We start from the raw sequence: 12,007 nt of genomic DNA, 5'->3' as shown, positions 1-12,007 counted from the left end.
GAAAATTTTTCCACTATCGGCGACCGGAAAAAACACCCTGCGTGGAAAAGACGTTAAGCGCCTCGTCACACTGCTGGCTTTTTTATGATGTTGTAAAAACGCAGTGCTCCCATTGCAATCAATTCAAAAAAGCCTCAGGAAAAAACGCTTTGGTGGACACAGGCCCTAAAGCCTGCCCTGCTTTCTGGTCTATGTTCCTCTAAATGGGACCATAATTTACTAAATGAACATCATGCTGTGCTGAAGAAGACTTGAAACTAGCGACTGAGACCATAAACTCATCAGGAAAGTGTTTACTGAGGGAATAAATCAGCTGAGAAGTAGAAACATTTTCTCAGACTTCTATACAATCACACTTCTTTCTGCAGCCAGTGGCTCTTCAGTATTGGCTTCACTTGAGCAGCTTACTAACAGCTTATTACACATTTTTACCTCTTTTGTCAGGCCGCTACCTCTAGTGATAGAAGAAGTCAGGTGGGATAAAGAGCGATAAATTCCGTATAAGGAGGTGGTGAGTGACAGGGGCGTTTTTAGGATCTTGAAACATTCGGGGGCTTAGCCCAGCCCATAAAACTTCATATCTCCACATAATAATTGACCCCCCCACCAAGTTAAGTCTGAAAAGCAGTTAAGCAACACTAAACATCCTCTACTTATATGGCACAACAAAACTCTCAGCAACACTGTCTCATTTTGATGTTGCTAACTTGTAATGTCATGTGTCTAATTATAATAATATAACAACAAAACTGCGGCATGAACCGTTAAACACTTAATTTCCTGCATTCTGGTGCACTGCACTAATGTCTGCCTTTTCTGTATCAATTTATTATGGAAATTATTTACGTAAAGCAACACACAAAATTCAGGTGTCAGGCAGGTGGTTGAATCTTTGTGAGCCGGTTTCACTGGTTGCTTTTAAATGACTTGAAGGCTGGCAATTCTGCCTTCAGATGTTTACTCATTTGATCGTCCTTGTGGCTGAATTGTGGTGAATATTTAAGAACATTTTGATATTTTATGACCTTGTAATTGATTATTGATTCCCATCTTAAATGTGCAATTGTACTACTGCCTGCCTTGGCCAGGAAAGAGTTTTTCTAGTTTAATAAAGGTTTAATAAAACAATAAAAATCTAAAACTGAATATAATGCAGAGAGTTTCTCCTGTAGATCAACTTTTAATATCATCACTGCTGAATCAACACACACGCAGACGTGACTGATTGAGGTAACCTCTTTAAATGTGCATGTGGCACCTTTTTACGTCATCAATAATAAAATAAATCATTTTAATTCAGTTATAAACTCCTGGACTTTAATAGCTCCTGTGTTTCAGCAGATTTTCTGCTCATGTTCAAAGTTCTGTACATTCAGAATCTAACTCTCTGACATTTCCAGAATAAAGGATATTTTGAGAAGTCAAACAGGATAAATCATAATAAACTTTGCAATCAATCCGCAGTCCACCTGCGTGCCGCACCGTGTGGAAAGGATACATACCACGGATTCTGCAACCCGTTTGCAACACTACTATCCATGGCAGTGTGGGGATTTAATTCTTGCATGTTTTGTTGTGCAGGATCACAGCTCCTATGTGTCCACATGAGGAAAGGTCAAGATAGGCTATCAGAGTAAAAATGGACTGTCTATTGCATTAGACTAGGCAACTTGATGAGTTTATTTTTTTTAAGTAGCCGATTAAAATATTCCTGCAAATGCAGTGAAGAAGTTCAAGTTCTAAAATTCGTGATTTATTTTCATTCATAAAAACATCTCAAAACATCCCACCATTTATTAGCCTACTTATAAACGCCAACAGGGTTTATAAGCTGCAGCTTGGAAAAGATAACTGCGTCGCGCACAAAACCTCTGTGAGGACCAGTCCAATCAACACATGTATGGGCACACATCATTTAAAAACAAGACAGTAATTCGGCTGTCTGTCTTTCAATCTAGGTTTAGTTAGTCTGTGCTAATGCAAGTTTCCCCTTCTGACTGAAGCAGAACCTCATTTGGTGACTTGACTAGATGAGACAAGGAGGTGGAACAGGAATCTAACTGAAAACACTTAAGGACGTAGGAGCGACTTTGAACCTGGGGGGGGATGCTGAAATCAGAGCACTTAAATGCTAATTTCTAATAACTTTTGAAAACAGAATGTACTTATTATTGTGTAAAAGAGGGTATTTGCAGTGACAGAAGATGGAGAACAGACTGGGAAGGGGAGATTATGAAGACTTGGGTGCACAGTCAGAGTATAATATAGGCTAACTAGAACAAAACCAACTACATAAACCATGGAACAGCTGCTGGTTAATGTAGCTCGCCACGGCACAAATGTATTCCGTTCTCCTAATGTTCCACTTGTCTGTGTCTCACTCGGCCCTGACTCTCCCTGTTCTGTGGTCACTTCATCTCACATCTAGGAAAGCAACAAATGTTTGTGAACACAGAACTTACTTCAATGCAAACTCTGACATGCTATACAGTCTGTCTGCTAGCTGTCCATACAACTTCCAGGCTCATCCTCCTCAGTTACTTCTTCTCCTGCTCCTCTGTCCTCTTCCTCTTAAAATACTGCAGGATGCTCGTCTCTGTGTGAACATTTTGACCACTGTTACTTTTAAATTGTTTATGGACATGTATGCACACATGCAGGACTTTTTAAGGTCAAGGATGGTCAGACACGGGGGCAAAAAAGTGGCCCAGGAGTTTGTCCCTGGTCAGTCCACTCTCCAGACAAAGTATTTGTCGGGGCCCTGTGTCTTTAGAGAACTTTATTCCTGCATTCTTAAGAATTTTATGCAAGGAGAGTGTAGTGTAGATAACTTTATAAGCCAGTACATTTTCAAAACTAGAAACCCCTCTCTAACTCTTCTAAAGTAAAGTCATCACCTCAGCTGAGCCCTTGAGTATGATAACTAAATAATCCATATCATCATCATGCTTACCATAAACTGGTGCATTGTGCTGTGCTGGTTCTGACTCTGTTTTGCTATAGACCTCATCTCTGCTGTCTGTCTGTCTCATAGTCACCATGGCAGCGCTAGTAGGCCTATAGGTGCTGCTGGCCAGCTGCGGGTAGAGAACTCAAAATCTTTACTCAAGAAAAGTACAATTACTCCCATAAAAAGAAAAAAATTACAAACCTATTCCATCTGCTGTTCATCAGGTTAGAAACAGCTGTGCAGCTTTGCCTGCTGATTATCTGTAATTTAGCTATTTCTACAATTATTTTCCTTTTTAAATCTCCATGAAGGTGTTGATAAGATCACTTTAAAATATCACTTTTGCTGCCCAGACAACTATTGTTGCCTGTGCCTTTTATTATGGAGATGCAGCCAACCAAACCACTTGCTTTGCAGTAGCACAGGCTGACAATAAAATCTGATTATTCCTAGAGCATCTAAATAATCTTTACAACGCAAAGAATTATTGTGGCAGTAACACGGAGCAGCTCGTTGTTGAAGCAGGTAAACCTGCATACAGAGGAAGCTGTGCCGTGCATAAAAACCCAACAGGACTGTTTTATCCACCATATTCTCTCTCGCTCTCTGTGCATCTCAAAAATAAATAACAGCTGGTAGCTGCTGAGTGAAAGATTAGTTTTACTGGTTTTATTAGTTTTTATGGACTCACCCTTGGACATCACAATAAAACAAATAGTCACCACTGCGTTTTAAAGAAAAGAAACAGGCTAATGTCCAAAGCGATGCTCTGATCAACAACAGGACACTTTTAATATATCTCAAGCAATGCAGTGATCATCTGACATAGATCTTACAGTGTGTAGTCTTCATTTGCTCTGCAGAGACTAAAGACGCTTTTAATGCGCCGTTAATGGAAAGTGAAAGTATTTCACTTGCTGGCTTGTTAACAGGCTGCTTTCCAACAGGCCACTAGTGCCAGTGTGCGCTCACTAGATTTCAGTTGTATTAGTAGAACAATAAAGTCTTAAACTGAAAAGATAGTTGCCTGATTTTCTAAATGTTTGCATCTGCCGTGCTCTGTGACTGTGACGAGCGCCCGACCAGCGCTTTACTGCGGAACTGCGCGCACAGCCTGGATCACAGCTCATTTCGGGTTAATGAAGCAAAATGCAGATCACAGACTGGTTACGTTATGAAGGTATGAATGGAAAATGTAGCGAAATTAAGAGTATGCCTACATTAGATGTACCCACCCCTGCTGCAGACATCATCACTGCTGCCTTCAGCTAGAAGTAACAGCAGCACAAAAGAAAAGTCTGTAATATTGAGGCACTTTGCTGCACCGGCCTCCAGCAACTGTGTGTGAGTGATTGACTGGTCACTTAATAAACCGCCTCCTATCTGAGCCAGCTCCGAAATCACCTGAGCCAGGAAGGCAATGCGAAATAAAACTTTACATTAGGAAAGGGGGGGGGGCAAACATAGATTTTGAAATGAAATATGTAAAATGCCTCCTCTGCCTATCAGGTGATTAACCTCACCACAAATCCACACAGGTTAATTTCAGCGCACTGATAAAGCGCAGCTTACTGCCGCTTCAGGTGGAGCAGAGAGGACACAGAGCTACAGCTGGTTCATCTTATTCTCCTGCTAATTTACAGGAGAATAAATAACAATAATCATCTTGCTCGCTCGCTCCCGCGCGCGTAACGTACTGGAGCCTGTCGGCCTCCGTGGTCATTAGTCGGTCCCGCTGCCATACGAATATTTGGCTGTTGCCGTAGTAACGCCTCTGGAGTGCTGATTCTGCAGATTCAGGAGTAAACGAGTGGAGACGACGAAGCCTGTGAATATAGCAGGAAGGAGGCGGTTTGATCCGACTGCTGTTCACTGGTTTGTGCTGTCAGATCACAGATCGCTGACGTGTGTGTGTGTGCACAACTGTTGGTATGTAGGGGATTCATTTGGACTGTTACATAAATATTATTCTTCAATTCATACATACCTCCTTCTCCTCACCGTGATTTTTAAAATGTTCTCTCCTTGTCTCCTCTTCTCTCCTCACTTCACCTTGTCTCCTCTCCTTGTTTCCTCTCAGATTGCTTCCTTTTATTTTCTCTCATTATCCCCTCTACTCAACTTCTTTCTCTCCTTGTTTCCTCTCCTCTCTTCACCTTTTTTCTTCTCCTTTCTTCAACCTCTTTTCATCTTTCCCTGTTTTCTTCTATTGCTTCCTTTTATTTCCTCTCCTTACTTCTTTCCTCTTTCCTTCACTGTGTTTTCTCTTCTTTCTTCCTCTCACATTGCTTCATTTTATTTTCTCTCCCTGACTCCTCTACTCACCTTCTTCATCTCCTTGTTTCCTCTCCTCTCTTCGCCTTGTTTCCTGTACTTTCTTCCTCTCCTCACCTTGCTTCCTTGCCTTGCATTTTTACATTTTCTCTCCTTGGCTCCTCCCCTGTCCTGTTTCCTTTTATTACCACTCATTGACTCCTCTCCTCTCTTCACTGTGTTTCCTCCCCTTTCTCCTTGTTTCCTGTATGCTTGTCGACCGGTTTCCTTGTGTTGCAATGGGGAACAGAAAACAACATATTAGTCGTTTGGGAAAAAAACACTTATTTATGTCATTTTGAAGACATCAACTATTGACCTATTCTGTCTTTTCCATATGAGGACATGTTGTTCAACTGTGTTGGTTGATTTGTGAGCAGGAGGGGTGTGTGTGTGTGTGTGTGTGTGTGTGTGTGTGTGGTGGAGGCAGTTGGTGTAAATGGTATTTTCATGGCAAACAGCTGGACTGGTTTATTTAAACCCACCCGTTGTGGAAGGGGTGAGAAGGTGGGGGAGGAGGGGAGTGCTGACCTGAGAATGACACCCGGGGTGGGCGGGGCTTAGCAACTGTTTTACAAGCAGTGGGTTGGTGTGTATTTGTGTGTGTGTTTGGTGATTGTGGTTGTGTAGCTGCTTTGTTTAAAACCTCAGCAGAGGTTTCTGACTTTACAGAGAGGAGCTACACCTCTCCACCTCAGGGGCGGGGCTGGAGGCGAGGGAGGAGCGGGTAGTTGAATAATAAATAATTTATACTTTGAAAAGCTTTCTCAAAATGTTTTAACACTACTCTTTTATTGTACACAAATGTAAATATAAAAAATATGTAATGTAAATATAAAGCATAGTAAACATAATTTTGTGTAACAGAAATATTTTTTCTTTTATTATTCTTTTTTTAATCATCTTGTGAGACTGTCCTACAGCATGTACTGTAGTCTTCCAGTAAAACGGGTTTTTAAATTGTTTCTCTTAGAAAATGCTTACAGAACGAGTAGCTCTGCCCTTATCTGTTATCTTGTACACTCTATTTTGTATTTTTAGGAGAGCACAAAGTAAAGTGATTAGATTATTTGAGTATTATCAGCTGTTCAGGGAGGAGGACCAGCTGATATCAAATATTTTACTGAAAGTGGTTTCTGCGCAGCTTCTGACAGCTTAGTGTAGCTTCCCCTAAAAATCCTTCCTCCTTTCTGTATCTAACCCTTCCTCCTTCTCCTCCCCTCTTCCTCCTCCCCCTGCTTGCCTTTTTTTACTCCCTGAAAAGGCCGTTGTGGCTTTTGTTTTCCTCAAAAGGAAACAGGGTCGTCCCCCCACTTTTCTTTCTTTCTTTTTTTTACCCCCTCTCCTCCCTATTTTCTGAATAAGTTGAAATGGAACCATCCCACCTGGAGGGGGGGTGGGGGGGGGGGGCGGGGGGTTGGTTGTAGGGGGCATAAATCAAGTGGCGAACCACAGAGCTTTCACTCCGGGGCGAGTCAGGAGGAGTCGGCGGGCAGTTCAGAAGGCTTTAAGCTGAGGAAGACCAGAGCACTCCTCTGCAGAGGGGAGGCGGCTGGGGGAATATGGGGGAATAGGGGGTGGGGGGGGTCACCGAAGGTGCTAGGTCATAGTTCACGCATACCAGGATAATGGCTTTCAAGAGTGTACTTAGAAGGGGACATGTATGAATGCACTGCTGAAGCCCCCGTGAAGCCCGACGCCACCTCAGACTTCGCCCCCCGGCTTCAGTGCAGTTAACACTTTCTGTCACTGTATTAACCTGGTTAATACGCAGTGTATTAATCCTTGTATTAGTAAACACAATAATTGCTAAAGTAGCCTACTATAATCTGACTAATGTGCTGGTTGCCCTGTTGTGTACAACAATATATATTCATTGATTGGCAGTTGGCCAAGCTTCAGTAACACCACAGCAAAATGACAACAGCTCAATTTAAATTGATTTAAATTGCAAATACATAAATCAGAATTTAACTAAGTAAGTTATTTTAGCTGTTAAACTGATCCATTAGCTAACCTGAACTAGGGCTGCAACTAATCATTATTTTTATAGTCAACTAATCTGTTTCTAATCTAAACTAATCTGTTATTTTCTCAATTGATTGATAAGTTGTCTATAAATAGTTAGTAAATGGTGGAAAATGTCGATCAGTGTTTCCAAAAGCCCAAGAGGACATCCTAAAATGTCTTGTTTTGTACACAACCCAAATATATTCAGTTTAATGTCATAGTTGAGTAAATCAAGCAGATTTTTTTTAATTGCTCAAACCGAAAATAGTTGGAGAGTCATTTAATAGTCAAGTAATCGACTAATTGTTGCAGATCTAACCTGAACTTAACTTTTAATGGTAGCTACTAAACTGAGCTGTTAGCTTACCTGAACCAAACTGTTATAGCGACTATGACTTTTAGCGTTAGCTTTTAGCAGAAATCTAAGTTTAAGCTGCTGATCCGAACCTCTGGCTAAAGAAAAGTAAAAGATGTTAGCTACTACACTAAATTTAGTTTACTAAACCAAACAGTTTTAGCTGTTTAACAGAATTGTTCAGCAAACTGTTCTTGCTGCTAAACCTGACTTTTAGCTTAAGCTTTTAGTGGAAATCTAAGTTTAAGCTGCTGAAATGGGCCACTTGCTAATAAAAAACAAACAATTTGAGCTACTAAACTGAATTTAGCCTTCTGCAACCAAACAGTTTATGTTTAACAGAATTATTAAGCTAACCTGAACTAACTGTTTTAGCTGCTAAACCTGACTTTAGCTTTAAGTTTAAGCTGCTGAACCAAACCTCTGGCTAATGAAAACCAAAAGATTTGAGCTACTAAACTGATTTTAGCTTACTGAAACCAAACTGTTTTAGCTGTTTAACAGAATTGTTTAGCTAACATGAACTGAATTGTTTTAGCTGATAAACCTTTTAGCTTTAGCGGAAATCTAATGAAAACCAAAAAGGTTTAGCTACTAAACTGAATTTAATTTACAGAAACCAAACTGTTAAGTTAACCTGAACCAAACTGCATGACCTGATGAACTGGACCAGTCGAACTAGTGTTCTATCTGCTAAATCAAACTGTTGGCTAATGGAATCAAACTGCTTTAGCTGCTAAACCAGTGGTTTTCTTTGCTTCTTGCTGTTAATCATTGTTTCCATATCAATTACTCCATTAACATGGAAATGTTTATTTGTTTGTATCACACACAGTTACTTTTTGATGCAACATTGGAAAATTTCTGTATTTCCATCCAATTGGTCCAAAACATTTGCCGTTTTCTTTCTAGTTTACAAAATTTCCGTGCCCCATAATGTATAATAATTACTTAGCAGTTTGTTGAAACATGAAGATTATTTTAAAAGTATGTGTAATGTAGCCTAATGTGGACCTTACAACATTATGTTAGCATTTCCACTGATAGATGTGGACATTGTCGGTTTGAAGGCTCAGAAAATAAGAAAGAAAACATTACATATCAGAGAAACCTGAGAGATTCTGTGTGCAGTGAGATGTTTGATTTCCCACTGTGAATCAGAGCTTTGCCTCTGTGAGCAGCAAGGATGTTGAGGTTTCTCTGCAGCTCTACAGGATTCTCCACCTCATTTATTAACTGCCACTATGTGTCTCCTTCTCCTCCCTCCTTCTCCTTCCTCCTCTTCTTTTTGGCAGGTTCATCAACGCGAGGCGGCGGATCGTTCAGCCCATGATCGACCAATCGAACCGAGCAGGCAGGTTTTAGTTCTTTATATTTACGCTTGGGTCCAGATGTGCATCCAGGGCTCCAGCAAAAAGCTTAATTCATATCAATCAATTTACAGGCTTTAAGCAAATATTCAAAGCATGATCAAATATTGTATCCTTCCCATAATTAGAATTGATAGACATTATTTTGTTTAGAACACATGCTTTGACCTTCTTTTCTACCTGTTAATGGTGATATTTTGAACACCCGGGGTCACATTCTCCCAATTTATGACAGATGTTCACAACTGTGTGTCCTGTTCATATCTACATTACATTTCCTGGCTCAGTACAGTACGTATTAGTCCTACAACTCTCTCTCTCTAATGCTTTCCGTCCAGACAAGCAACATATATGTGATGCACAAGACCGGCAAGTATAGGTTAGAAAAGTGGCCCAAATCCAAAGTGGAAAAGATCAGATTCCATGTAACTTGTTCACACTGTTATAAACAAATCAGATCTGAGTCACTTTGGCCTGCAGTCTGAACGCAGCCACAGTAATGTATGATAATGGCGTGGGCAATGAAAACACTTCCCTTTGTTCCAGGAAGGTCTGACTTTATTTGACAGTTGGTGTTGGAAAAGCAAATAAAATGCAGAAGAATTGAAACTCAAACATAGATACTGTGATCGTTGAAGCTTCTTGTTTTGATCAAGTAACAATTTTGGATAGCGCTATCACTATTTTCAAAAGATTGATATTGAAGAATTGAGACATAATTTCTTAAAAAAATTCAGAATTATGGCATTGATTAGTGGGTCTGTTTATCCGTAGTGCCACGCCTCATTTGAGTGACAGCCTTTGTTTTAATGTTACTTTAATGCAGTTACATACTTAGCCTCGTGCTTTCCTGTTGTCCATGAAGTCCAAAATGCTTTTGTGTGTCTGTCATAAGTTTCCTCTAATTTGCATTAACTGATAATTGAGTTCTGCGATGGACTGGCGACCTGTGAAGGGTGTTCCCCTGCCTTTCGCCCAATGTCAGCTGGGATTGGCTCCAGCCCCCGCAACCCTGAACTCAGGATAAACTGTTGACGATGGATGGATAGATGGATAATTGAGTTTACTGATAAGACAACAGGGAATGCAATAGATACCCCGTTAGATTTTTTTTTACATGTTGGAAAAGTAGTTTTAATTGTGAGTGAATGCCCTAATTATGTGCAAGTTTTGCTGACTTCATTGCGGTCCAAGAATCCGCTTCAGTAGCAGCCAGCTTTCGGCCTGTGATGGCTTTTATGTTGTGAAAGTCAACATGAGTCAGTCAGCCATGCAACATTTTAACCACTATTTCGGCCAAACCAAAATAAAATATACGACCATGATAAGTGTTAGAATCCTTCATTTGTTCTGGCATTTGCTTTTATAGCTAAAGGAGTTTTTGTAACCTGCCTAGCTGAAATATCATGCAGCTCTGTGTGACGTGTGAACTGTATATTGTTAAAAGCTGAGTCAAGAACATGTTGCATAATTGCAATGGATTATGATGTACTGGATGCCCCTGTAAGAGTGTATTGGAGTACATTTACATGCACGTGAGGTTTGATTAAATCCAAACAAACAAACCTATTTATTCATATCCCTGTATGCAGGAATTTTACAGTATCTGGTTTCTGATCATTTGCGTGCATTGGTTCAGAAGTTGAGGCTGAACTCACTTTATTTTCTGGGAGTCTGGACATTGTAACATCTGTCCTCTTTATTACCTTTGTCATCCCTTTCACTTTTATGTCAGCGTGTAGACTATTATTACATCATTTATCATAAATTTTGTTCTACTGACTAGCTACAATGTAATTTGATTTGGGGACACAAGTGTGAACATGACTGATAACAGAAACCGGATTGGGAGTTTACATGTCACAGTATTCGGGGTTTCTGTTGGCGTTCTCCAGCTGGCATATGCAGGGTTTATCCAAATTTCTGAATGCACAAAACTATACAGTGATACTCCAAAAACCTGATTATAACTGCAATACTAATGTGCATGTAAAGAGAGCAGGAAAAAAGCAGCATGGGCACTAAAAAGTGTCAGTGGTGAGCTCCCCCCCCCCCACTTACTGTGTCTCTTTGCTCCTCAGTGTGTTAAAGCGCACAGAGAGGCTTAAACTCCAGGATTGAATGGCCTCTAAACCCCAGCAGGATTAGCTCCAGACAAAGACGCTAATCGCTTTGACTGACCACGCCATTGAACATTTTAACCTGGGATTAAAACAAATAGGAGCCCGGCTAAAGCAGGGCTAAAGTACCGCTAGCCTTTTGGCCCCTAAGCTTTGTTAGCATTAACCCCGGGGCTGACTTCCACACAAAAGCATCGGTACACTGCTGAATGACCGCGATGAGAAACTGTTAAAGACTTGAGTCCTGGGAATTTGACTATGTAGATTTAAAAACCCTCACTTCCCCTCAAGATGAACCCTTATCAAGCGGATTTCCCCACGAGGATGAAAACATTTACTTTAAAGTCCCATATTTGATTAATGGTCGATCGTAATAGTTTCTGGACAACATTTGAGCTCAATGGCGCAAAGGAAGAAGAGATATCAGGCTGTCAGAACCTAAGAATAAATTTAGAATATCAGCAGCTTTTTGCTTCAACTCTCATCATCTTTCCTGTAATTTCGTTCCCTCTCCAACCTTTTTTTATCCCTGTCCAATCAGTTCTCCCTCCCAAGTCATCACACATGGATGCTTGGTGTCAGGTTTTAATTCACTTTAGCGTCATTGTTTAGCACTTAAGGTAGGCCTAGTATAAATAACAATAGTCCGAATAAGGAGGAGGGATGGGTCAGACACCGGACTTTCATCCCGGAGTCTCATGTTTGTTTCTCGTGTGAACGGCAACATTGATACTTTTTAGTAATGCTCAAATAGACACCGGTCTCCTTCTTGAAAGTGTGGTTTCTGGCTCACCATCCACCCCAACCACCTCCTTACTTTACCGTTACATATTATACACCTACCTTTAGGGTTGAAAACAACGCTACAGTGCTTCCCTTAGTGTGTTGA

At 40.6% G+C, this 12,007-nt stretch overlaps 1 protein-coding gene across 1 annotated transcript in view; it reads left to right on the top strand.

Annotated features, from left to right (window-relative positions):
* The window catches only part of meis1a (Meis homeobox 1 a), a 61,288-nt gene that overhangs the window by 43,747 nt on the left and 5,534 nt on the right, over nt 1-12,007 (top strand). Inside the window, exon 12 of the mRNA XM_046046790.1 lies at nt 8,924-8,982. Coding sequence (XP_045902746.1) covers nt 8,924-8,982 — 59 coding nt within the window. The remainder of the gene's footprint in view (nt 1-8,923; nt 8,983-12,007) is intronic.

This window comes from Micropterus dolomieu, linkage group LG01 (genome assembly GCF_021292245.1).
Source record: "Micropterus dolomieu isolate WLL.071019.BEF.003 ecotype Adirondacks linkage group LG01, ASM2129224v1, whole genome shotgun sequence".
NCBI classification, from domain to species: domain Eukaryota; kingdom Metazoa; phylum Chordata; class Actinopteri; order Centrarchiformes; family Centrarchidae; genus Micropterus; species Micropterus dolomieu.
This window is presented reverse-complemented; position numbering and strand designations above follow the sequence as displayed.